The sequence below is a fragment of the Oncorhynchus keta genome, chromosome 16, assembly GCF_023373465.1.
Source record: "Oncorhynchus keta strain PuntledgeMale-10-30-2019 chromosome 16, Oket_V2, whole genome shotgun sequence".
Classification (NCBI taxonomy): Eukaryota; Metazoa; Chordata; class Actinopteri; order Salmoniformes; family Salmonidae; genus Oncorhynchus; species Oncorhynchus keta.
In genome coordinates, this window is record NC_068436.1 from 9,338,245 (window position 1) to 9,365,964 (window position 27,720).

Sequence of the window (27,720 nt, forward strand, 5' to 3'; positions counted from 1 at the left end):
TTTTGTCTGCTGATACTACATTCTCATCTACTGCTCATATACATATATAATGTATAATATTAAATAATGATGTAGTAATAACTGCTTACTGTACCTCTCCACTGATCTCCACAGTGCCCTGCTCAAAGGTTTCCATGACTCTGCACACCTCCTCCACCACCTCCCATTATTCCTCTAGGGTCAGAGCATCAACAGGTTCATTGACAATGGCCAGGGTAGAGATGATGGCATCCTTTGACTCAAGAAACCGCTTCAACATATAAAATGTTGAATTCCACCTTGTAGTGCAGTCTTGTTTAGGCCTCAGATCAGGCATCCCCATCTGGTGTTGTGTAGACTTTAGTTTTTCAGCACCTACTGTGCTCCTGCGGAAGAATTCCACAGCTGCTTTCACTTTGTCCACAGTCGGCTTCATCACCTTCAGAGCTTCTCTTACAATCAGGTTGATTGTGTGGGCAAGACATGGATGATGAGTCCATTTAAAAATGTTCATGGCTTCAGGTTATGTTAGCTGCATTGCTGCTAACACAATAGACCACTTTTCCATCTACTTGCCATTCTCTGGCCACTCTCAACAAGTTCTCTGAGGTGTGTCTGTCACAGAACTCAAAGCAGTCCAGAAGACAGTTAGACATTGAAAAATCTTCAATGAAGTGACATGTAACCGACATGTAAGAAGTGGTTACCCAGTCAGTGGTAAGGCAAACTGCAGTAGATTTTTGGGCTCCTTCCCGCACTGAAGCCTGTGTGCTCTCGTACAGCTGTGGAATAAGTGATCTTGAAAGGGATTTCCTGCTTGGAATTGTGTACATTTGATTTAGACTATTGCTATAATTTCTAAAACCTCTGTCCTCCACGATCGAAAATGGCTGGAAATCAGTGGCAATCATTTTAGCCAATGCAATATCAATTTCACCTCGTTTTGCTACAAACATAGACTTTGGCATAAACTGGTCCATTGAAGACTGCGTTGCTGTGGGTTGCGGAGTAGGCCTACTTGACTGAGTGAATACACCTCCATGTGCTGGCTCCGCCACTATCACTAGCAGGCCAGCTAGTTTCTCAAAGATACAGCTAGCTTCACCGTTGGGTGCATAGTTCGCATATGCCGGTGTCGGTTGTGCGTAGAACCGGCTTTATATGAGATTTTGTTTAGGCAAATTCTACACTGTGCTCTAACATGATCTACATTATTAAAATGCATCCAAATGCTACTGTGCTTCCGACTCATTTTCCAGCTGTTGTTTCCACAGCTGTCCTTCCTCTCTCTCCTCGGCTGCTAAGTGTGTGACTGTGAGTGAGTTGGTTCAGCCCTCCCTCATGCATCTTTGGTTCATTGGTTGACACTGCGTGTCTGATTGACAGGTTAAACAGGTGAGGCTGTTAGTCTGAGCAGACAGTCAGAACGAATGTGTGTGCGCGCGCGCTTGAACATTTAGGCCTATATAATTATATTTATTTTTTCGCTCTTTGAATTATTTCATTCTATTAATTTACATCTTTTGATGATTCATATCTTATTTTTTTATAAATAGATTTGGCTCTTCTGATATGCGAGCCGGCTCCCAACGTTCACCTACAAGAACCAGCTCTTAGAGACTCGTTCGCAAACGACCCATCACTACTGGTTAGAGCATTGGGCCAATAACCGAAAGATTGCAGATCGAAACCCCTAGCTGACAAGGTAAAAATCTGTTGTTCTGCCCCTGAACAAGGCAGTTAACCCACTGTTCCTAGGCCATCATTGTAAATAATAATTTGTTCCTAACTGTCTTGTCTAGTTCAATTTTAAAAAATGAGGCCAGTGGTGTCAAACTCATTCCATGAAGGGCCTAGTGTCTGCTGGTTTTCGTTTTTTTCCTTTCAATTAAGACCTAGAAAACCAGGTGAGAGGTGTTCCTTACTAATTTGTGACTTTAATGTATCAATCAAGTACAAGGAAGGAGCGAAAACTCGCAGGCACTCGACCCTCGAGTGTAAGGGGTCAAGCCTCAGCCTGTTAAAATTGTTGACGTAGTTTCCATTACATAAGCTTGCACATTTAGCCCTATGCAAACCTCACCAGGTGGTCTTGATTATTTCCGGTAACAGTTTATCATCGAGCTTAAACTTTTTTTTCCACAAACCAATGGCATTTCTTAAAAAAGGTCAACTTGGCCACCAAAGGGATACCTTTAAACCTACAAATTTAAGGTTTACATTTGTTCCTCTCCACTTGGTCTATGTCAATGTTGCATTATCATCGCATCCTTGAATTGGATAGTAAAACATTTTTTTTGTTATGCCTTATGGACTTGTCAAATAGCTGTCATGTTCCGTAGCCATTGCTTTTCAGGTGACAAACAGCGCTAATGCGGTTGACTCGTAAACGGCAGTGTTCATTAAATGCCGGTTCGAAAATTCTCGCTTCAAGCATTTTTGTTAAGGGAAATACTGTTCACTGCTGGTCCACACATGACGAAGTGGATGATTATAATAATGTATATATAGCATTGTAGATGTAAGTGCAAGCCTCCACGGCTAACGTTATATGATACAGAATATACTAGAGTAGCGTTGATTGTTTATGTAGCTGTGCCAGTAGCCTGTGTCGGTCTGCATGTTTACATTGAATTCATGGTTTTCATATGAGACGGGTTCCAGGAGTGATACATTTTTATTTCCGGACGACTATAGCCAATCGACAATGGAAGTGTACCATACAACGTCCCATATGCATTAATAGGTTATAGCATAAGGAGGACACTATCTGATGTGAATGAATGTAGGTTATAGTATAGCTCTACTGTTGATCGGAGCTCCTATAGTACAGAATATGATAATCAAATCGAACTTTATTTGTCACATGCTCGTCTACAAGTGTAGACTACCGTAAAATGATTACTTACAAGCCCTTAACCAACAGTGCAGTTCAAGAAGAGTTTAGAAAATATTTACAAATAAATTAAAGTAAAAAATAATAAAATGTTACACAAATAATAACGAGGCTATATACAGGGTCAATGTGCGGGGGTACAGGTTAGTCGATGCACTTCATACAAGTAGGTAGGGGTGAAGTGGCTATGCATAAATAATAAACAGCGAGTAGCAGCAGTGTACAAAACAAATGAGGGGGGTGTCAATGTAAATAGTCTGGTGGCTATTTGATGAATTGTTCAGCAGTCTTATGGCTTGGGGGTAGAAGCTGTTAAGGAGCCTTTTGGTCCTAGACTCCGGCACCGCTTTACCGTGCGGTAGCAGAGAAAACAGTCTATGACTTGGGACAATTTTGGGGGGCTTTCCTCTGAAACCACCTATTATATAGGTCCTGGATGGCAGGAAGCGTGGCCCCAGTGATGTACTGGATGTTCTCGATGGTGCAGCTGTAGAACTTTTTGAGGATCTGGGAACCCATGCCAAATCTTTTCAGCCTCCTGAGGTGAGAAAGGTGTTGTCGTGCCCTCTTCACGACTGTCTTGGTATGTTTGGACCATGATAGTTCGTTGGTGATGTGGACACCAAGGAACTTGAAACTTTCGACCCGCTCAGTTAGATGACTGTCAAATAAAAACAATTCCCCATCTGATAATAATAAATATCTTCCTCCATTAAGATTGTCGATTTGGAATATTTTACACACGTTAGGCTTAGCGTGGGTTCGAGTCCGGACTTCCGATAAACGTATTTAAAATAAACTGCAATACTGCCATCTGTAGGATGATAGTGAGAGTACAACCTGTAATCCTACTCTTAGTACATTGTAATGCTTATCCTCAAGTCAAATAACACATATGTGACGAAGTAGATGATTTGGTGTACATAGCAATATAATATAGCCTATGCAATATGATTATTAGGTCATAGCAGTGTTTGTCTGCAAGGCTAAAGAAAGAGGTAGCTCCTTAATAAATTCATTCTTAATCTTCATTTACAAACAGTTGGCTGTAGGCTACATCCTTTCAACACACTAACACAAATATAGGCACTCAACTGGATCTAGAAAGCAATTTGGCCAATCAGTTAGATACAGGTGATGAAGTTACTCTGGTTATCAGTACATGCTGTTAGACTTCTGTTAAGGACTATTCCATGAACACGTGTTGGAACACGTCCAACTACATTGACCATTTTTATTTGGCTGATACATCATTTGTTACAGGAAATAATCACAGCCATCTGGTGAGGTTATTATAGGGCTAAATCTGTAAGCTCATGTAGTGGCAACAGCTAACATGTAGGCTTTGATCACCTGCCATGTGGGTACAAATAGTAAAGTCATCATAAGACAAACCTGACAAAACTATTTTGATGTGTACAGTAGGTGCTTGTTAGTGTGTGGGTATGTGTAGGTATATTTAATAAGTGTAAATTGTTTATAAAGCACTGTCAGGTGTATGCAGAATATGTTGAGATTAGATGTGATGTATACTAAAGAGATTCTCAATGAAAGTCTTAGAATGAAAAGTCACATTGTGTTTATTAAACAAGTTTTAAATAAATCATATGAAAACCACACATACACATGAACTGCATTCATTTTCTTGGGGACAAACAAAGTAGTTGAAGTAAAGTAATGAAACAGGCATTTGCGAACATCATATAGCCTACACAGTACAAATACAATATATGACAGACTTTTTAGGCTTAAGTGGCTTATACATGATGTACAAAACTTTAGGAACACCTGCTCTGTCTATGGCATAGACTGACCAGGTGAAAGTTATGGTCCCTTACTGATGTCACCTGGGGAAATGTTAGCTTAGTTGAGGTGAGTGCTGCTCATGATCATGTTGTATAGTTGGCTCATTTGTTAGAACATTGTGTCAGCATGTAATATAGGCCAATGCAGTTTAACAAGTGGATTATTTTGCCCTTCACTCGCAGTTGCTCAGTAGCCTACGCCTAATCCCGACTTCACGGATTTGTCTCAGGCTATTTGGTTAATTGGTTTCTGGCTGAGCAAATCAGAAACATATTGAATGCAATAATGTAGCAAGCGTAGACCTACTATTTTGCTCGATCGCGTAAAGGCAACTCCAAAAGCCTGCGGAGATTGTGAAATATGAACTCGACTCTTATTTTCTGCTCCCTAACAAAGCGGAGTGAGGGTATGAAAAAGATGAAATGTGGATCAAAAAAGGATAAAAAAAAGCACATGCTTCTATTTCAGAATACCACTTTATATGACAGTGGTTGTGTAGGAAAAATATAATTTGTATTTTATGTATTTATTCTTACTATAAAATACAAGCGTGTTGACTGAATGGGGTAGGTGTGTGTCGTGGGTTTAATGAACAAAATAATGAACTATTGGCTTAATTCATTTGTACGTAACATCATTAAACTCTATGCTAGGCCTATTCTATACCTTTGAAAATACATTATTAGTCTTATGTTTCTTAGGACCTGCCTGACAAAAAAAATAAAGTATATATTTTTGAAGGTGTATATTTAATGGATTTATTCAAATAAACGCCCACCAGCATCTGCACACCACTACTGCCACTCGTCACCTGCATTCTGGCATGCGCATAGGAGGTATAAAAGGCGTATGCTGGCAAGAATGTGGTAAAAATGGGCACGTAAAGACATAACATGCATTTTTCCAGCAGCAAATTATGATCGATAATGTCTAAAGCTGCACTGAAGTCTAAACAAAACATCTCTCATAAGCTTCTTATTATCAATTTCTTCCAGCCAATCATCATTGTGTATGTCCCATACATGTTGAGTGCTCTTCCCTATAAGCAGGCTGAAAGTCAGTTGTTAATGTTTATTGTGAAATAGCATTGTATCTGGTAAAACACAATTTTTTTTCAAGAAGTTTAAGGGTTGGTAGCAGGTTGATTGGTTGGCTGTTTGAGTTTGTAAAGGGTGCTTTGCTATTCTTGGGTAGCAGAATGACTAGACTTTTTCTTCCCTCCACGCCTGAGTGGCTTGTAGGCTTATACTGAAGAGATAGCAAATAGGAGTGGCAATATAGGCCACTACCAACCTCACAAATGTTTCATTCAAGTTGTCAGATTAAATATTCAAAACAGGAATATTTAACACTGAAATGTGTTACTTTCACTACTCCAAATGCATCTATGGATCTTTTCTGCTGACAACAATGCAGGGTTTGATCTAAACGTAATACGCTATAACATGGAATGGTTTCTAGTTTATAGAGTTGAATGGTTTTTCTGCTGGTGTATCCTGAGGTATCTCCTCTCTGAGAACCTCTTCCCGCAGTGCGGACAGGCGAACGGCCTTTCTCCTGTGTGGACCTTCAGGTGCCTCTTCAGGCTGCCAGCCTGGGTGAAGCGCATGTCACACTGGGGGCAGCTGAAGGGTTTCTCCCCTGTATGGACCCTTTGATGCCTCTTCAGGTCACTAGACTGGGTGAAGCGCATTAGACACTGGGTACAGCTGAAGGGTTTCACCCCTCTGTGGACCCTCTGGTGCCTCTTCAGGTCACTAGATTGGCTGAAGCGCATGTGACACTGGGTACAGCTGAAGGGTTTAACCCCTCTGTGGACCCTCTGGTGGATCTCCACACTCTGAGGGCTGCTGAAGCCTTTGTTACAGAACATGCAGAGGAACCGTTTCTCTTTACTATTGTCTGATGTTTCTCCCCCTCCCCGAGCCTGGGCTCTAGCCTTGTCGTTTGAGTGCAATACCTGATCGAAAAGGATGCGGCTATGTGAATCGGAAGGCCCCATCGACGTGGACACTGGGTCACGGTCCCCGAATGCGTATGAAGGCGAGTGGGTTGCGACATTTGGATTTTTCTCTAAACTTTCCCTGTAATCTAAGAAATATCTTCCCTGTGAGTGTCCGTGTCCGTCTCCTAAGTGACTATCTGCATTCCATGTGGGAGAAATGTCGCCCTCCACTTTCACAGTCACTTCCTCTACAACCAGACCCTCCACTTTCTTATCTTGGCACCCTTCCGAGTATATACTACTACTGTACTGGTTCCAGTCCCCTCTAGACAGATCAGTCTGTGTCTCTAAACCCAAGGGCATGTTGCCAGGGTCCATCTCTGTAGCGTAAGAACAAGACTGATCATCACTGCCAGTGTGTAACGTATCACCATCACCATCCTCGCGGGAATGAACCGTCCTCTCGTTCTGGTGAAATACCGGTACATAGTCTGAGCCGGGAGCAGGAGGACTGCCCAGTTTCCACAGCCCAAGTCTCTTTGGGTCTGATCTGTGGTCAGATCCTGTGTGTAAAAGCCTGTGTGTTACAGTTAAAGTCTTGGTATCTGTCTCGGAATTGAGGACGGAGTTCAGCGTTCCACTGACCTCCATGATGCTGCGTCGAGTCCTGGGCTTTGCTGGGGCGTTGGTGGGGTCCTCTGTGGCTACAGCCACTCCAGTCTGGATGTCTCTGCTGTGCTGTTGGTCCTCCTCACCTTCAGTCTTCTCCTGCTTGACCAGAGACGATCCTTCAGGACCTGCAGCCTCTGTATCTACAGACTGACACAGGAGAGGTTATTATTGGTACATGAATTGAATTGGATACATTAAGAGTATGTTTACATGCATAGTAAAAATTCTATATTAAACTGATTATGGCAGTAGGCAGATTATGCAATAGTTATGTAAACACCTTACACCGATTTAAGATGGGCAGAGTAAGGTCAAAATAAAAGTAAGCATACACAGATTGTAACACCCAATCTGACAACACTTCAACAAAGTTATTTCCCCCTGGCCTGTCAGCCTATTCACATGCGAAGATGATGGGTGATTGTTGATGGCTGACAGGCAGTACAATGAACTGAAATCAATCTAATTTTCCAAACAAAAATAACAGTTAATGAACATGCAAAACAATTTCCAAATGTTTTTAGAAACTAGAGAAAGTCAACAATCAACAGTAACTTCGAATCAGCAAAGCATAAGAGAATGTCACAACAGTTCCCACAGCAGCGGCAGACCACAATGACTGAAGTGGTAGCAGGGAAGACTGTGGTAGGTGTTGAAAGAATCAAGGTGAGTGGCGTTTCACGCAAACTTTTACTCCGCTAACCTTGGCTTTAGTAGGGTGGTCGGCACTCTGCGCTCCACCAGTCTGTCTATGGAGAGCGCTGCTCAAAGAGCTGAGTGCTATTTGTCAGCTTTGCCGTTTTAAACTCTGTAAAACTTAATACGGATCACGAAAGAACAATCTTTCTGGATTCAAAAAATAAATAAAAATGTACATATCAACCACGTTATCTGTTCTTTATCTACCATACGACCCTTTCAGAAAAGAAAATCACAATCAAGTATTTTGAAGACAACTTATTAGAAAGAAATATCGATCCTCAAATTGAAAGCGATTGATCAGCTTTGAATCAATTTGGGGTTTTTTGAGAGAGAGAGAGAGAGAGAGATGGAATGGGAGGTGCATCTCGTGTTGACAGCAAGCCCCAAGCCTGATGGAGAGAAGGGGTGTGTGTGTAAGTGGATTATGACATAGCTGTTTGTTGAGGAAAATAAACTAAATTGAGCACTTTAGATGTTTCTAATTGTTTTTGTATTATGTATTCTGCTTAAAATTGTCCTAAAACTGAGCACATGCCTTTATATGAAATTTCAGAAATGCTGCCGCCAAATCAAGCATTTTTGGCCACAGAAATTACAATAAAATGTTGCGAAATCCTGTTGGCACTCTGATAAATGTACAAAATCGGCAATCAAAATAAATGTTCTATCATGTTATTTTTTGGGAAAGATGTTTGATTCTGAATTGGGACATGTAAAGTTTGTATGTGAAAACTACTTCTAAGATGCATACATTCAGTTGATCCAAACTCCACCAGCGCTAATAATCGCATTACTGTGTGCATGGTCCTTCTGTGGCTCAGTTGGTAGAGCATGGCGCTTGTACCAGGGTAGTGGGTTCATTTCCCGGGACCACCCATACGTAGAATGTATGCACACATGACTGTAAGTTTTGGATAAAAGCGTCAGCTAAATGGCATATATATATATATATATATGTAACCATACTTAATGTTGTAGGAGTCTCACAAGCTCCCCTATGGCATATAAATTAGAATGTACATGTAAGCAAGTGAATAGCTGAGGGGAGGCTTTCTGAAATAAAAAGGGCCAAATTTGATTGACAAATAATACATTTTATGCATTACACTAACCTCTATCACAATAACATGCTGGGTTGAGGTTCCACTCCCCTCATCAACAGTGATTGGTTGGTCATCTTTCCATGTATTGTGTCCCGCTGGCTTCACAAAGCTCCTGTGGCCTCCAGTGAGATGTCCTTCACCTGAGAGGGTGATTGGGGAAAATAAGTGGTTAGGTTACACTAATTTGGTGGGAATGTTTTTTTTTTTTTTGGGGGGTTAATATTTTTGTGTTTTTACATTTTGATTTCAGGGGAGCTGCAGTACCCCTAATTCCCGTGGCTATGTTGACACTGTCTACAATTTGGTCACCCGAGTGACGCAGCGGTCTAAGGCACTGCATCTGAGTGCAAGAGGCGTCACTACAGTCCATGGTTCGAATCCAGGCTGAATCACATCCGGCTGTGATTGGGAGTCCCATAGGGCGGTGGCCCAGCGTTGTCCGGGTTTGGCCGTCATTGTAAGAATTTGTTCTTAACTGACTTGCATAGTTAATAAAAGGTTACTTGTTGTTTTAAAGGAAGGTAAGGTAACAATTCTCATAACTATACTATTTATTGATTGATGTATTATGTTCCATGTATCACATTGTTTTCGTTGAGTAAATAATAGGAAATGCAGTAAATCAAGAATCCGGATAGAATATGATATTGTGTCTTTGCGTAAGATAGCGAAGTAATCATACTATCCAAAAACGGACTAAGACCCAATTCCGGGTAACGCACCTGAACACATGTGCAGAGGGGAACGGGGCGACATAAAATTAGCTATTTTCAAGCACTTTGCTACACCTGCAATAACATCTAAATATGTATGTGACCAATACAATTTTATATTAACGGCGACAGGCCTTCTGCAAAATGTACCTCTTGCCATTCCTCTGTATCCGTCAAGCATCTTGACACTACTGGGACGACTGGCGAGGACGCGCTCTCGTATTGTCCTCTCTGCGCGCTCCCGTGCCACCTTCAGTTCCTGTAGCTGTAGTTTCCTCCGCAATCCCCTGTTTTCTTTCTGGCTTTGAGTTATTTCTAAACGAAACACTGCATAGTCGTCGTCAACGAGTTTACAGATCTCTGCCACTGCTGCATTCGCTAGTACCTCCATGATGGAGGCTATTTGAGTGTGAAAACCCACACAGTTAGCCATTGTTAGATGTATCTAGGTAACGCTAGTTTTTTTTTTTTTTTTTTGGGGGGTGTAAAGCTAGTTAGCTGCTATCAACCAGCTCCCGTCTCCAATACGAATTAAATACTACCTGGTGTAAGTACGTGATGCTGTGCCGTTAAATGAGTCACATGATTCAGTTCCTTGGTGTTAATAAATGTCTAAACAATAAAAACGATTACGTGGAAACTGTTCTCGGTACCGCTGTGAAACGGTTGTGACTAGATGGAGTACAGCTACGGACGAGATGTACCATTGAACTACCGCGAGAGTTTGGACTGATGACGAATCGGAGTCGGATATCGCTTCGATTTGTAGTCCTAAAACCTACCCCTAGCTCGATTGTCCATTGTTTGTAATCTATGTATGCTTGTGTTCCCTCGTGTGCTTTATGTATTGATTTGTTGTTCAATTAAAAAATGTGTAGTCCTAAAACCCGAAAATAAGCTACCTCTGGTTCTTTCAGCCGTCTCTATGGAAAAACTGAATGGGGAAAGGATAGGGGCCGAAAATAAGGTCTGCGGAAATTAACTACAATGTATCAGCGCACAGATACAATATAACCAGGCCAATTTGTCCTGCCAAATGCCAATACAGCCTAAATGTGGTATTTTCAAATAAACTCCATATTGACCACCCGTTATCTGCGCATTGCTCTCCTGCCTCTAGCTGCTATTGCCATAGCAAAAGTGATATTCGACCACTGACGTATAAGAAGAAGCCGATTTCAGGCTTCAAAACGTACATCCAAACTCTCGCAGTAGTTCAATGGTAAATATCGTCCGTAGCTGTACCTCGTCTAGTAACAACCCTATGAATGGTTGGTATCTAGATGAGATCCAGTTTTGTCAAATGAAGATCAAAATATATTTTTTGTTCATTTTAGCTAACCCCAACCCTTTTCCTAACCTGCTTCGTAAATTCTCCTAACCTGCTGCGTGAGTTCTCCTAACCTGCTACAAAAAGCTGGATCCCTTCCAGCCAAGAACATGAAACAGGCAAGAATAGCTAAGTATCCTTCTAGCTAATAGCTAAGTATCCTTCTTCTATGGTATTGTGGTCGTCGGCAAACAATCGTTTGAGGTGCATGCCGCCACCTACTGTATGGGTGGTAAACTATATATTTTTTGCAGGAATATCGTAGGAAAGGGGGAAAAAACTAAAATCATTCAAAAACCCAGAGGCAGCTTGGCCATCTGTCAAATGCCAGATGGGCTCGATCATTTTTTTGTTGGGTGGGCTGGTCGAAATTTACACACACAACTTATTGTTTTATTTTTCTATATACAAAAAGAGTAAGATGACATGGCCGGTGGCCCATGGGCCTTTATTAATGATTTTTGCTAATGAGCCTTTGGCTGATCAGTGGGCAATGGATGGACCTATTGCCGGCCCAGTTTCAAAGTCAAAACTCATGACAATGGCTGGATTAGGATGCATATCAAAATATCATAAACTACATTCCTGCTTGGACTTATGTTTGAATATATTATATTTTGATGTGCAACCTAATCCAGTGATTGTCATGAATTTTGGGTTGACAAATTGACTATTTGCTATATTGTCAATTAAGGTGACCCGATTTTGGAAATAAAACGGTGAAATGTGTTTTTTTTTGCACTATGAATGACTTGATTAGATGGTAACTCATGATTTGGACATTTGGGTTCGACCATATCATGGGCTGGTGTTACCAACTGTAAAAGATAGTGACACCAGTGGAAAATGAGTTGGCGGCGCGCACTGTGATGTGGGCTGGTGTGGATAAAATGCCAGGCCCGAATTCTTGTCCCAGTCCACCCCTGAAAAAACCCATCACACTCTGTCAGTCACATTCCAATTCAAGTCACACCCCTACTAAACAGGCTCGGGGGCCTGTGAGGGCAGAACATCCTTTACCTGGATTTATTGCAATTTTTATTTTACCTTTATTTAACTAGGCAAGTCAGTTAAGAACAAATTCTTATTTTCAATGGCGGCCTAGGAACGGTGGGTTAACTGCCTGTTCGGGGGCAAAACGACAGCTTCTGTCAGCTTGGGGATTTGAGCTTGCAACCTTTTGGTTGCTAGTCCAACACTCCAACCACTAGGCTACCCTGCCGCCCCAATGCCTTGGCTGTAAACAAAAGTGTGGATGAAGTTCATTTCTTCACTCAATCCACCATACGGGTCAGTCAAAGGGCACCAACCACTCCACCTACTTCCTCTGGTATTACATCTGCACGTACTTTATGCGAATGTAACAGTATAACTTTAGACCGTCCCCTCGCCCATACCCGGGCGCGAACCAGGGACCCTCTGCACACATCAACAACAGTCACCCACGAAGCATCGTTACCCATCGCTCCACAAAAGCCGGGGCCCTTGCAGAGCAAGGGGAAAAACTACTTCAAGGTCTCCGAGCAAGTGACGTCACCGATTGAACCGCTATTTAGCGCGCACCACCGCTAACTAAGCTAGCCATTTCACGCAACCCCAGAAAACCCCCTTGATAGGCGCTCTGATTTGAAGATCCATACACAAAATATTCCACTCATATCTTCTTAAGGCCCAATGCACGCTTCTTCTGCTCCGTTAACACAAAAAATATCTATATAAGCCCACTTCTTGTGAACCTTACTGACGCCACTTCACCCAACGCCGCATGCATGACATTTATCGAGACTTCAAAAGGATCTCCCAGGCTACATTCGTCCAAAACCCTCAACTAAAAACGAGTCTGAGAGTTTCCTATTTTCCACTACAACTTTACTTCTCATTTTACTAACCCACTCACAAAATGATTTCTCATTTATTAACAGATTTGATCATCTATTTTTTTTTCTACATAAAGGAACAGGTATCAATCACCTGATTGCCAAATAATGTTGGGGGGAGGGGGTGTTATAACAAGAGGGACATTATATTTGTTATGAATAGAACATAGCCAAAACCAAATTCAGAGGGGAAATCTAGTGTTACACTTTAATGACAGTGTTTTGGCTATGGGTAAATCCATTTGAATTCAACCACTTTTTGATGGCACCCATGGTATAAGTGCTCGAAAAGTAACTTTTTGAACCTGAATACCAAAACATTCAGGAGATAAAGGTGCTCAAAGATGACCCATTTTGCATACCCCACCATACCATGAGACATCCATGTCTTCATCACTGGAAAAGATAAACGGTTGAGATTTATATTTAAAAGCTTACAAAACAGGGTTGTCAAACTATTTTATGATTTCTGGAGATTTATTTTATATATTTGTTTTTAATTAAGTATTTTTTAAAAACATTTATTAAGTCAATTATCTAAATCTGTAATGAGATTTTTTTCATATTCACACGTTGTATCTTAGCCTACTTGACTTAATCTAAGGTTTTTGTGTTGTGCCATCAGTTGAGACACAACTTGCTCTTGAATACAGGGTGAGTGTCATGTTTTGGATGATAAATGTACAAAAATGTCAACTTTAAAATGGTACCACAAAGATGGTTGGAGGTCCACACATCTGAGAATGTTGACTTGTATGTTAATATCTGTTGTTTCAAATTATACTGCCAATCCTCCATAGAAAACCTATTGAAATAAAGATAATATAATAGACATGACCCTTTAAATTCACATTAAACTGTGGGTGGACTGAAAGTCATTGTTGTGGTAGTAATTACAAGTAAAAATGTCAATTCAATAAAAATGTCAATTGCAGTGGTCTGAAGGAATAGGTCTGTTCTATGAGTCATATTTCTATGATTGAAATGACACCCACTCTGTATTCAAGAGCATGTTGTGTCTGATGGCGGGGCACAACACAAACTTCAGATAATGTGAAATAGGGTCCAAGCTGCAACATTGGAGTTCACGCGTCACTTTCTGACAACTTCTTCCATGGGCAAACATGTATGGAAAGTTTTGTTTAAATCATAACGGATGCTTTCGAAAAGTGAGTGAATTCAAAATGGATTTACTGTGCCAGCACACCAAACAACAAGTCTGTATCATGTGAGAATGTGAGCGTACCCAGATGTTCAACTGAGGGACTTAGTATTCCAAAAAACCCTCTCTCTGAGACACTTCACAAGATGACTATAATATGTCAGCTGAAGAATTGTTCCCAGATCTCCCCTGTGTACATCTCAAGCCACAGTGCTACGATTTCTCCCCATTGTGGACACTCCTATGTTTGATAAGGTTACTCTGGAAGGAGAAGCTCTTGTAACATAGTTTGCACTTGAAGGGCCTCTCCTTGGTGTGAACTGTCTGGTGCTGCTTGATATATTTTGTCTTAGCAAAGCGTTTCCCACATGTGGGGCAGGCATACGGCTTTTCAGCGTCCGTCCTAATGCTCGGCCTCCCACGTTGTGACCCAATGACACCAGAGGAGGTAGAAGCAGGTGCCACCACCGTCAGGTGGTTAGTCTTTGAGCTCCCTCCTTGACCTCTAGCCATTGTTTGGGTGTTGTTGGGATTGTGTGCTGTGTTATAGGCTAGGTACCTCTCGTGGTTACCACCCATCCTGGCCCTGTCTGTATTGGTGGGGTAACCATGAGGTATCTGAGGAAGGCTAGACCCAGGTCCAGGCTTTCTATGAATCCAGTCACTAGTCATTAGACAAGACCCTGAAGGAGAAGACAGACTTCCTGATAGACTACCACCATGAGAGTCTCCCACCACTCTCTGTGAAGGCTGAAGTGCAGGGTGACCTGCTCTGTTCATCATGGATACTGTGGTGTTTGTATCATAGGAACAGGAGGGTCTATCTCTATCAGGCCCAGGTCCTGCTCCATCCCTGCACTGAGACTGTGAAGAGAAGGGTCTGGGCTGTGGACTGGATCCCTGACTGGAGCCTCTGTCTCTCTGATGAACACCAGGACTGAGGTTGTTCAGTCCACCTGTCCACTGATTGTGTTCTGCGTGGTGCTGGAGTCTCTGTCCCACGTGGTTCGGTTCTGGTTCTGACACGGGAAGGAAGAGTGACGGCTCCTGATCCAGGGTTCTGATCCGGGGCCAGGGTTTGTGACCAGCTGCTTCAGAGGTCCAGTCTCTCCCGCCAGCAACACCAGATTTCATCAGGTCCTCATGGACTGCACACTGCAAACAACAATTGTAAAGACAAGCATAAAACCTTATTTAAGAAACTCTTTGCTGTACACACAGAAACATGACATCATATTATAAACTGTTTACCACAGTCAAGCCCATCTCTAACACTGTGATTCAAGCACCTAACAATATGGAGCCATTGGAGTTTACAATAAAACATGTCCTTATGTGTTGAATAAATAATTAATGTTTGGTTTGACTGAGATAAGGGAAAGTCTGTGCCTGAAAAACATTTTGAAAGTCAGTCAGCACAGAGTCGATTTTGTATTTAATTTGAACAAAATGGTCATACACTCACAGCACATGATGTACAGTACTTTTATTGCACAAAGCGATGTGACAAGTAGAATCATTTCTCACTATGGTAACACTTGACCTTTTCTGTAAATCTGGTACCCTCACTTTGAAAAAATGAATTTTCCTCATTATAAAACACCAGCATCAAACACCACGATAAGGTTGTCACTCTTCATCAGTGGAGCATTTTTACAGACACCATCCCCATATCATCTACTCTGCCTCATCCAGTTTCCAACTACATACAACACCCTCTCTCCCGTGTGAACCTTCAGGTGCATCTTCAGCAGGTAAAAAAATTAATGGATTCCCATCCACTGACCTCCAATATGTTGCCTCTGGTGTCGTCCCCCGAGGCCTTGGCTGCACCCATCTGGGTCTGGGAATCCAATATGGCCGCCCAGTCTCCTCTGTTAGCCTCCAGCCAACAACCTTTAGAAACATGGCAGAGACAACTCTACATAAGGGGACCATACTTATGAACTTTTGCTTAGACTTGCTTTCAACCATCAGTCTAAAATGGCTAGCTGCTAGCTTTTCTCAAAGGGCAACCTGGCCAAATAAGCCACGATGCTGTGGACGGCCAGCTGAGCATATAATTTATATCCGGTAACAAAATAACAAATTAAACTCAGAGACCTCAAGCGGTAGAGCCGACATCCATTCGCATTTGTGCAACAGGTCAATTTGGCCCTGCTTAGGTCAATTGGGGCAGACTATAGTTTTAGCAAGTTTGTTAGGACATCTACCTTGTGCATGACACAAGTCATTTTCCAACAATTGTTTACAGACAGATTATTTCACATATAATTCACTGTATCACAATTCCAGTGGGTCAGAAGTTTACATACACTATGTTGACTGTGCCTTTAAACAGCTTGGAAAACTCCATAAAATGACGTCATGGCTTTAGAATCTCCTGATAGGCTAATTTACATAATTTGAGTCAATTGGAGGTGTACCTATGGATGTATTTAAAGGCCTACCTTCAAACTCAGCGCCTCTTTGCTTGACATCTTGGGAAAATCTAAATAAATCCGCCAAGACCTCAGGGGAAAAAAATTGTAGACCTCCACATGTCTGGTTCCTCCTTGAGAGCAATTTCCAAATGCCTGAAGGTACCACGTTCATCTGTACAAACAATAGTTCTCATGTATAAACACCATGGGACCACGCAGCCGTCATACTGCTCAGGAAGGAGACACATTCTGTCCCCTAGAGATGAACGTACTTTGGTGTGAAAAGTGCAAATCAATCCCAGAACAGCAGCAAAGGACCTTGTGAAGATGCTGGAGGAAACAGCTACAAAAGTGTCTATATCCACAGTAAAACGAGTCCTATATTAACATAACCTGAAAGGCCGCTCAGCAAGGAAGAAGCCACTGCTCAAAAACCGCCATATAAAAGCCAGACTACGGATTGCAACTGCACATGGGGACAAAGATCGTACTTTTTGGATAAATGTCCCCTGGTCTGATGAAACAAAAATAGAACTGTTTGGTCATAATGACCATCGTTATGTTTGGAGGAAAAAGGGGCAGGCTTGCAAGCCGAAGAACACCATCCCAACCATGAAGCACGGGGGTGGCAGCATCATGTTGTGAGGGTGCTTTGCTGCAAGAGGAAATAGTGCACTTCACAAAATAGATGGCATTATGAGGGGGGGAAATTATGTGGATATATTGAAGCAACATCTCAAGACATCAGTCAGGAAGCTAAAGCTTGGTCGCAAATGGGTCTTCCAAATGGACAATGACCCCAAGCATACTTCCAAGGTTGTGGCAAAATGGCTTAAGGACAATAAAGTCAAGGTATTGGGGTGGCCATCACAAAATCTTGACCTCAAACATATAGAACATTTGTGGGCAGAACTGAAAAAGCAAGGAGGCCTATAAACCTGACTCAGTTACACCAGCTCTGTCAGGAGGAATAGGCCAAAATTCACCCAACTTATTGTGGGAAGCTTGCAGAAGGCTACCCAAAATGTTTGACCCAAGTTAAACTATTTAAAAGGCAATGCTACCAAATACTAATTGAGTGTATGTAAACTACTGACCCACTGGGAATGTGATGAAAGAAATAAAAGCTGAAATAAATCATTCTCTCTACTATTATTCTGAAATTTCACATTCTTAAAATAAAGTGGTGATCCTAACTGACCTAAGACAGGGAATTTTTACTAGGATTAAATGTCAGGATCTGTGAAACTGAGTTTAAATGTATTTGGCAAGGTGCATGTAAACTTTTGACTTCAAATGTATATTCATTGTAGCAACAAATATTTATGTATTAGGCCTATTCTACAGCCTGCGTCTTGGTCTTCAAGTTGTAAAGCTAGGAGAAAGCAAGGCTGGACACATGGTGAACCTAGCCAGACCAGTCAATTTACACTTTGTTACACGTGAGACAAGGTAAGCTAGATAATGATTCTAAAAACACATATAAAATGTAGCCCTATCCTACATGTAGGCAAGTGTACACAACCATGCAGCCTCATATACTAAGATATTTGTAGGTCCTAGCAATATGTTTGTGAAGACGACAGAAGAAAGTCTTAGGCCTAGCTCCTTATGAAATTCAATTCTTAATCTTCATTTGAGGTGACGACTGCACTTTTCTTCTCAACACAAAACCACAATGAATGTCCACATATCAAAAGAAAAATGATGACCCCATTGGGGATTTGAACTTAAGTCGCAGGTGGGGATAAGCGTTAGGAACTAGGCGTCTTACACTGTGAGCCAATTGTCCAGACTCATTTGTGCATGTGATGAGTTCATTTGAGTATCTGAATGTGAGGGTGGACTCCTGGTTTGGATGCTTTAGGGTCATTCCACCTCAAGAAGCACAAGAAAGAGGATTTTGACACCCACCATCTCAGATTGTTCTGAAATTGTTTTTGTTGTTCGAAATAGATAAGATTAGCATTCCTGCAACATTATTCGCTTGAAATATAATTTCATCTCTGAGAAATGAAGCTAATTGATTGCACCCAGCTTGTCCATTCTAGTTTATAGGATTCATATATTGTTCAATAAATATAGCATCTAACCTCTGATTTGGACCAAACTTTTTCTAACAATAATTTAGACATGAGGAATTCAAAGAAATTGAAATGCCACCCATGAACACATTCCACCCCAGTGAGTTTGGTGCCTCCCCTCTTTTAGATACATTGGTCTTTGAAATTGTTAGGTTTATGTCCATTCCTACATCCTGATATTACTGTATGTAGGTTATATGTATTTCTCCCTTACCTTGCTCCCCCATCTTTAGTCCACTCAGCAGATCAATGCTCTCTGGTCCGTCTTCTATTGTCTCCTCTTTGACTAGCAACAGATCAGGCTTCCCATCCTCCATGTCTACTGACTGTAAGAGATACAGAGTGAGAGGATGTTGGATTAAGAAATTCGCTATGAGTACTATTCAGACGTTTTAGTTGATTTGATACTAAGATTTTATTCTTTGACACTCATTCGTGGTTGGATCCTGGAAAGACATGGGCTGTGTCTGAATAACCATATTTGCATCCTAAATAGTAAGCTGTTTGAGTATATGAAAAAGAAAAGATTAGTGTGCGACGTTTCGAAAATTGAGTATACTTGAAATGCCTGGATGTCATAACGCTATTGTTATTTTACCTGCTGCTGTTTAATTATTTGTAACTTTTATTTTCTATTTTTTACTTAAACTTATTTTTCTTAAAACCTCTTAAAGCATTGTTGATTAAGGGCTTGTAAGTAAGCATTTAACTGTATTTCTATTTTTTTAAATTATTTCACCTTTATTTAATCAGATAGGCCAGTTGAGAACAAATTCTAATTTACAACAGCTACCTGGCCAAGATAAAGCAAAGCAGTGCACCAAAAACAATAACACAGAGTTACACATGGGATAAACAAACGTACAGTCAATAACACAATAGAAAAATCTATGTACAGTGTGTGCAAATGTAGTAAGATTAGGGAGGTAAGGCAATCAATAGGCAATAGAATGAAAATAATTACAATTTAGCATTAACACTGGAGTGATAGATGTGCAGATGATGATGTGCAAGTAGGGATACTGGGGTGCAAATGAGAAATAAAAAATAACAATATGGGGATGAGGTAGTAGGGTGTGCTATTTACAGATGGGGTGTGTACAGGTACAGTGATCGGTAAGCTGATCTGACAGCTGATGCTTAAAGTTAGAGAGGGGGATATAAGTCTCCAGCTTCAGTGATTTTTGCAATTCGTTCCAGTCATTGGCAGCAATAGAACTGGAAGGAATGGTGGCCAAAGTATGTGTTGGCTTTGAGGATGACCAGTGAAATATACCTGCTGGAGTGTGTGCTACAGGTGGGTGTTGCTATGGTGACCAGTGAGCTGAGATAAGGCGGAGCTTTACCTAGCAAAGACTTATAGATGACCTGGAGCCAGTGGGGTTGGCGACAAATGTAGCGAGGGCCAGCCAACAAGAAAGGAGTATGGTGAGATTCAAAATGGTTTTTGATCTGTTTGTTAACTTTGCATTCAAAGATTTAGGAAGGCAGGGCAGGATGGATATAGGTCTATAACAGTTTGGGTCTGGAGTGTCTCCCCCTTTGAAGAGGGGGATGACCGCGGCAGCTTTCCAAACTTTGGTGATCTCAGACGATACTAAAGAGAGGTTGAACAGGCTAGTAATAGGGGTTGCAACAATTTCGGCGGGTAATTTTAGAAAGAGAGGGTCCAGATTGTCTAGACCAGCTGATTTGTAGGGATCCAAATTTTGCAGCTCTTTCAGAACATCAGCTGTCTGGATTTGGGTGAAGGAGAAGCAAGGGGGGACTTGGGCAAGTTTCCTCGGGGGGTGCAGAGCTGTTGGCCGGGGTAGGGGTAGCCAGGTGGAAAGCATGGCCAGCCGTAGAGAAATGCTTATTGAAATGATCGATTATCGTAGATTTATCGGTGGTGACAGTGTTTCCTATCCTCAGTGCAGTGGGAAGCTGGGAGGAGGTGCTCTTATTCTCCATGGACTTTACAGCATCCCAAAACTTTTTGGAATTAGTGCTACAGGAATCAACATTCCTGCAGCCTTAGCTTTCCTAACTGACTGTGTATATTGGTTCCTGACTTCCCTGAAAAGATCTACACCTGTTGTATTCAGCGCAAGTGACAAATAAAATTTGATTTGATACTCTTTTTGGCTTTGACAACAGCTGATAAATTAGATATTGGGATGCACGAACAAAATCAACTAATAACGTTAAACAAGGCAGGCAAAACTGATCCTAAATCAGCACTCCTACTCTGAGAGGCTTTGTGGATACGGGCCCTGACCTAATACCAATCAGACAGTAGTTTACAGTCGGCTCACCTCAGTGAGACTGTGTGTGGTCCTGTGCTGCTCAGCTGGTTCCTCTGTGGGTTCAGGAGGAGGTGTAGTCTGGTTGTCCTCCATGACCATGGTCCCCCTAGGGTTCCCCAGACCCTCCTCACACCCCTCCTCCTTCACCAGTAGCACCTCCTCCTCCTCCTGAAAGAGAGAGGTGATACAGATTACATAGACTCCATCAGATACGTACAGTACACACTAAAAACGCAGAGATAAAACACACTTTTAACATGTGTTTACCCATCTCCACTACATGAGACCTGTACTGTAGTTACAGAATAACTTCATTGCTGTTACACCCATCATGGTGGACATAAATTATGATGTTGTGGGTAAATAAGAGTCAGCTATGATAAGTCAAAAGTCATCATCAGACAAACCCGACTAAACAAACCTGACTAAACCCGACTAAACTATTTTGAAGTACTTTTTTTTTTTTTTTTTTCAACCACCCCTCCCCTAATTGCAGTAAACAAATTGACAACTTCCAGCTTATACATACTATATACATTTTACGGACATAGTATATTTTACATTATTTCTGTTTATTTTGGGCCCACCTTTCAGCTACCCTCAACCCCTCCCATCTATCCCTGAAGACCATCCCGTTTTGATTTCTAATTGCCATATACAGTGGGGAGAACAAGTATTTGATACACTGCCGATTTTGCAGGTTTTCCCACTTACAAAGCATGTAGAGGTCTGTAGTTTTTATCATAGGTACACTTCAACTGTGAGAGATGGAATCTAAAACAAAATTCCAGAAAATCACATTGTATGATTAAGTAATTAATTTGCATTTTATTGCATGACATAAGTATTTGATACATCAGAAAAGCAGAACTTAATATTTGGTACAGAAACCTTTGTTAGCAATTACAGAGATCATATATTTCCTGTAGTTCCTGACCAGGTTTGCACACACTGCAGCAGGGATTTTGGCCCAGTCCTCCATACAGACCTTCTCCAGATCGTTCAGGTTTCAGGGCTGTCGCTGGGCAATACGGACTTTAAGCTCCCTCCAAAGATTTTCTATTGGGTTCAGGTCTGTAGCCTGGCTAGGCCACTCCAGGACCTTGAAATGCTTCTTACGGAGCCACTCCTTAGTTGCCCTGGCTGTGTGTTTCAGTTCGTTGTCATGCTGGAGACCCAGCCACGACCCATCTTCAATGCTCTTACTGAGGGAAGGAGGTTGTTGGCCAAGCTATCGTGATACATGGCCCAATCCATCCTCCCCTCAATACGGTGCAGTCGTCTTGTCCCCTTTGCAGAAAAGCATCCCCAAAGAATGATGTTTCCACCTCCATGCTTCACGGTTGGGACGGTGTTCTTGGGGTTGTACTCATCCTTCTTCTTCCTCCAAACACAGCGAGTGGAGTTTAGACCAATAAGCTCTATTTGTCTCATCAGACCACATGACCTTCTCCCATTCCTCCTCTGGATCATCCAGATGGTCATTGGCAAACTTCAGACGGGCCTGGACATGCGCTGGCTTGAGCAGGGGGACCTTGCGTGCGCTGCAGGATTTTAATCCATGACGGCGTAATGTGTTACTAATGGTTGTCTTTGAGACTGTGGTCCCAGCTCTCTTCAGGTCATTGACCAGGTCCTGCCGTGTAGTTCTGGGCTGATCCCTCACCTTCCTCATGATCATTGATGCCCCACGAGGTGAAATCTTGCATGGAGCCCCAGACCAAGGGTGATTGACCGTCATCTTGAACTTCTTCCATTTTCTAATAATTGCGCCAACAGTTGTTGCCTTCTCACCAAGCTGCTTGCCTATTGTCCTGTAGCCCATCCCAGCCTTGTGCAGGTCTACAATTTTATCCCTGATGTCCTTACACAGCTCTCTGGACTTGGCCATTGTGGAGAGGTTAGAGTCTGTTTGATTGAGTGTGTGGACAGGTGTCTTATATACAGGTAACAAGTTCAAACAGGTGCAGTTAATACAGGTAATGAGTGGAGAACAGGACGGCTTCTTAAAGAAAAACTAACAGGTCTGTGAGAGCCGTAATTCTTACTGGTTGGTAGGTGATCAAATACTTATGTCATGCAATAAAATGCAAATGAATTACTTAAAAATCATACAATGTGATTTTCTGGACTTTTGTTTTAGATTCCGTCTCTCACAGTTGAAGTGGACCTATGATAAAAACTACAGACCCCTACATGCTTTGTAAGTAGGAAAACCTGCAAAATCGGCAGTGTATCAAATACTTGTTCTCCCCACTGTATTTTTCAACTGTGCTGTTTGACCAATGTTCTGAACCTTTCTATTCTCATTGTTTCTACAATTGTAAATTAAAGATGACCATTTTTGCTAAGAGTATTATTATATTATTGATCGATTGACTATGACTTTTCAAAATCACCCAGCAGTGCTATTTGCAGAGTTAGCGTCAGGTAAATGAAGCAATTCTTCAGCTATTCCTGAACCTGCAACCAAAAACAAGCCACATATGGGCAGGACCAAAACAAGTGATCTAATGACTCTGTCCCTTCGCAGCAAAATCTGCAGAGCTGGGATGGTTGTATCCCCCATATATACAGTGCATTCGTGAAGTATTCAGACTCTTTTCACAATTTTGTTATGTTACACAGTCTTATTTTAAAATGGATTAAATTAATATATTTCCTCAGCACTCTACACACAATACTCCATAAGGATATAAAGCGAAAACAGGTTTTTAGAAATGTTTGCACATTTATAAAAAAAATATGTAAACTGATATACCTTATTTTTGGAATCCACCTGTGGTAAATTCAATTGATTGGAAATTATTTGGAAAGGCACACACCTGTTTATAAGGTCCCACAGTTGACAGTGCATGTCAGAGCAAAAACCAAGCCATGAGGTGAGGTCAAAGGAATTATCTGTAGAGCTCTGAGACAGGATTATATTGAGACACAGATTTGGGGAAGGGTACCTGCATTGAAGGTCCCCAAGAACACAGTGGCCTCCATCATTCTAAAATGGAAGCAGTTTGGAACCACCGAGACTCTTCCTTGAACTGGCCATCCTGGCCGAACTGAGCAATTGGGGGAGAAGGACCTTGGTCAGGGAGGTGACAGAGAACTCGATGGTCACTCAGAGAGCTCCAGAGTTCATCTGTGGAGATGGGAGAACCTTCTAGAAGGACAACAATTTCTGCAGCACTCCACCAATCAGGCCTTTATGGTAGATTGGCCAGACGGAAGCCACTCCGCAGTAAAAGGCACATGACAGCCCGCTTGGAGTTTGCAAAAAGGCACCTAAAGGACTCTCAGACCATGAGAAACAAGATTCTCTGGCCTGATGAAACCAAGATTGAACTCCTTGGCCTGAATGACAAGCGTCACATCTGGAGGAAACCTTGCATCATCCCTACAGTGAAGCATGGTGGTGGCAGCATCATGCTGGGGACGTTTTTCAGCGGCAGAGACTAGTCAGGATCGAGGGAAAGATGATCGGAGGACAGTACAGAGATCTTTCATGAAGACTTGCTCCAGAGCGCTCAGGACCTCAGACTGGGGGCGAAGGTTCACCTTCCAACAGGACAATGCAGGAGTGGCTTCCGGACAAGTCTACGAATGTCCTTGAGTGGCCCAGCCAGAGCCCTGACTTGAACCCCATCTCTGGAGAGACCTGAAAATAGCTGTGTAGCGACACTCCCCATCCAACCTGACAGAGCATGAGAGGATCTACAAAGAAGAATGGGAGGAACTCCCCAAATAAAGGTGTGCCAAACTTTTAGTCATACCCAAGAAGACAAGTCTGTAATCGCTGCAAAAGGTGCTTCAACAAAGTACTGAGTAAAGGGTCTGAATACTTATGTAAATGTAATATTTTTTTAAATGTAAACTTTTTTTAAATATAAATTTGATGAACTTTTAAAAAAAACTGTTTTTGCTTTGGGGTATTGGGGTATTGAGTAGAATGGTAAGGAGAAAAAAATATTTACACCATTTTAGAATAAGGCTGTAACATAACAAAATGTGGAAAAAGTCAAGGGGTCTGAATACTTTCTGAATGCACTGTAGAAAGATATATACAGTGCCTTGCGAAAGTATTCGGCCCCCTTGAACTTTGCGACCTTTTGACACATTTCAGGCTTCAAATGTAACGATATAAAACTGTATTTTTTTGTGAAGAATCAACAACAAGTGGGACACAATCATGAAGTGGAACGACATTTATTGGATATTTCAAACTTTTTTAACAAATCAAAAACTGAAAAGTTGGGCGTGCAAAATTATTCAGCCCCCTTAAGTTAATATTTTGTAGCGCCACCTTTTGCTGCGATTACAGCTGTAAGTCGCTTGGGGTATGTCTCTATCAGTTTTGCACATCGAGAGACTGACATTTTTTCCCTTTCCTCCTTGCAAAACAGCTCGAGCTCAGTGAGGTTGGATGGAGAGCATTTGTGAACAGCAGTTTTCAGTTCTTTCCACAGATTCTCAATTGGATTCAGGTCTGGACTTTGACTTGGCCATTCTAACACCTGGATATGTTTATTTTTGAACCATTCCATTGTAGATTTTGCTTTATGTTTTGGATCATTGTCTTGTTGGAAGACAAATCTCCGTCCCAGTCTCAGGTCTTTTGCAGACTCCATCAGGTTTTCTTCCAGAATGGTCCTGTATTTGGCTCCATCCATCTACCCATCAATTTTAACCATCTTCCCTGTCCCTGCTGAAGAAAAGCAGTTCTAAACCATGATGCTGCCACCACCATGTTTGACAGTGGGGATGGTGTGTTCAGGGTGATGAGCTGTGTTGCTTTTACGCCAAACATAACGTTTTGCATTGTTGCCAAAAAGTTCAATTTTGGTTTCATCTGACCAGAGCACCTTCTTCCACATGTTTGGTGTGTCTCCCAGGTGGCTTGTGGCAAACTTTAAACAACACTTTTTATGGATATCTTTACGAAATGGCTTTCTTCTTGCCACTCTTCCATAAAGGCTAGATTTGTGCAATATACGACTGATTGTTGTCCTATGGACAGAGTCTCCCACCTCAGCTGTAGATCTCTGCAGTTCATCCAGAGTGATCATGGGCCTCTTGGCTGCATCTCTGATCAGTCTTCTCCTTGTATGAGCTGAAAGTTTAGAGGGACGGCCAGGTCTTGGTAGATTTGCAGTGGTCTGATACTCCTTCCATTTCAATATTATCGCTTGCACAGTGCTCCTTGGGATGTTTAAAGCTTGGGAAATATTTTTGTATCCAAATCCGGCTTTAAACTTCTTCACAACAGTATCTCGGACCTGCCTGGTGTGTTCCTTGTTCTTCATGATGCTCTCTGCGCTTTTAACGGACCTCTGAGACTATCACAGTGCAGGTGCATTTATACGGAGACTTGATTACACACAGGTGGATTGTATTTATCATCATTAGTCATTTAGGTCAACATTGGATCATTCAGAGATCCTCACTGAACTTCTGGAGAGAGTTTGCTGCACTGAAAGTAAAGGGGCTGAATAATTTTGCACGCCCAATTTTTCAGTTTTTGATTTGTTAAAAAAGTTTGAAATATCCAATAAATGTCGTTCCACTTCATGATTGTGTCCCACTTGTTGTTGATTCTTCACAAACAATACAGTTTTATATCTTTATGTTTGAAGCCTGAAATGTGGCAAAAGGTCGCAAAGTTCAAGGGGGCCGAATACTTTCGCAAGGCACTGTAGATATACACACTGTGCATAACATTATATTGGTTGCAAGAATCTTGTATAATAATTAAAAATTGAAAGACTCAAAGTTTTGAATCAAGCGTAGTTGTCACATAAACCACGTGCCATGGAATCGGTACATCGAAAATCTCTTCAACTATTTTGCAACCTGTATGGTGCATTTGGTCCTAAAATGAAACTGGTATACTTTTATTTATCACAATTTTCTTTAACCAATTTTGGTCTTTAATGCAGGTCTGACAGACAAATGCGTTACCTTGTACCCCTTTCACTTGCCTCATTCATTTTTGCAGTAATGCTGCAGTTGGTTATAATTTTGGATAGAGCAGACATTTCCATATTTTTGTAAACTGCATGTGTGAAATAACTCTACCAGTCCTATTTATGATATAATTTACAAAGATAACTGTTTTTTTATTTATTTTTTATATCAATTAGTATATTTGAGTTTAACGATAATAAGTGTTGTAATATTTGTTCTGTCTTTTTCTGGTGGATTAAACTGAAATGGCAACCAGCTTTCTATGGTTTGTTTGAAAAAGAGTGATATTTTCAAGATTGTTTAATTTTCAAACAACCGAAAGTGAGGTTATAATCTGAATAAAGGGAATAAGGTCCTTCTTGAACACGGAGCGGACCATATTGGATTTATGTATAGCTTTTGCATGACTGAAGCCTTTACTTAGAGGTCCAGTACTTTAATATTTTATCATTTCTGCCCTACGAATTCATTATATAAATAGGCCCGTTCAATTTTGTCTGGCATAATGTTCCATAATAAATAGGTGTTTGTTAGTGTGTGTGTGTGTGTGTATGTGTAGGTATATTTAGTTTATATTGGTTATAAAGTGCTGTCGTGTGATTTATATGAACAGAAGTTATGTATATTAAAGGGAGTCTCAATGAAAGTCTTAGAATGAAAAGTCAAATGTTTTGTTTATTAAACAAACAAGTTTTAACTAGACCATATAAAAACCACATATACACACATCTCAACTACAAATCTGAATGAACTTGATAAACTGCATTCATTTTCTCATTAAA

At 41.4% G+C, this 27,720-nt stretch overlaps 3 protein-coding genes across 7 annotated transcripts in view; 1 reads left to right on the forward strand and 2 right to left on the reverse strand.

Moving 5' to 3' along the window:
* The window catches only part of LOC118395568 (neurotrophin receptor-interacting factor homolog), a 384,346-nt gene that overhangs the window by 99,867 nt on the left and 256,759 nt on the right, over positions 1-27,720 (forward strand). The window lies entirely within an intron of this gene.
* Positions 4,438-10,293, reverse strand: LOC118395615 (zinc finger protein 214-like). Its single transcript, XM_035789486.2, has 3 exons — positions 9,967-10,293; positions 9,113-9,243; positions 4,438-7,445 (listed from the first exon to the last, which is right to left on the reverse strand). The coding sequence occupies exons 1-3, from the start codon at positions 10,247-10,249 to the stop codon at positions 6,144-6,146; spliced, it is 1,716 nt and encodes a 571-aa protein (XP_035645379.2). The 5' UTR covers positions 10,250-10,293; the 3' UTR covers positions 4,438-6,143.
* Positions 14,194-27,720, reverse strand: part of LOC118395579 (zinc finger protein with KRAB and SCAN domains 3-like) — a 128,283-nt gene continuing 114,756 nt past the window's right edge. For 3 of the 4 annotated variants that reach the window (XM_052465130.1, XM_052465129.1, XM_035789423.2), the window contains 3 exons: positions 18,907-19,018; positions 15,972-16,081; positions 14,194-15,340 (listed from right to left, as the gene is read on the reverse strand). In XM_052465130.1, the coding sequence (XP_052321090.1) occupies positions 14,399-15,340; positions 15,972-16,081; positions 18,907-19,018 (1,164 nt within the window). In that variant the 3' untranslated portion in view covers positions 14,194-14,398. Of the gene's footprint in view, positions 15,341-15,971; positions 16,082-18,906; positions 19,019-20,989; positions 21,149-27,720 lie in introns of all 4 variants that reach the window. The other variant, XM_052465128.1, reaches the window with a different exon arrangement.

Bases quoted from the DNA above. Each gene is read 5' to 3' on its own strand.
- LOC118395615 (XM_035789486.2), bottom strand. From the start codon at position 10,249: ATGGCTAACTGTGTGGGTTTTCACACTCAAATAGCCTCCATCATGGAG. The intron at 9,244-9,966 runs GTACATTTTGCA...TCACCCTCTCAG, and splicing joins ATACAGAGGAATGGCAAGAG to GTGAAGGACATCTCACTGGA. The intron at 7,446-9,112 runs GTTAGTGTAATG...CTCCTGTGTCAG, and splicing joins AGCATGTTATTGTGATAGAG to TCTGTAGATACAGAGGCTGC.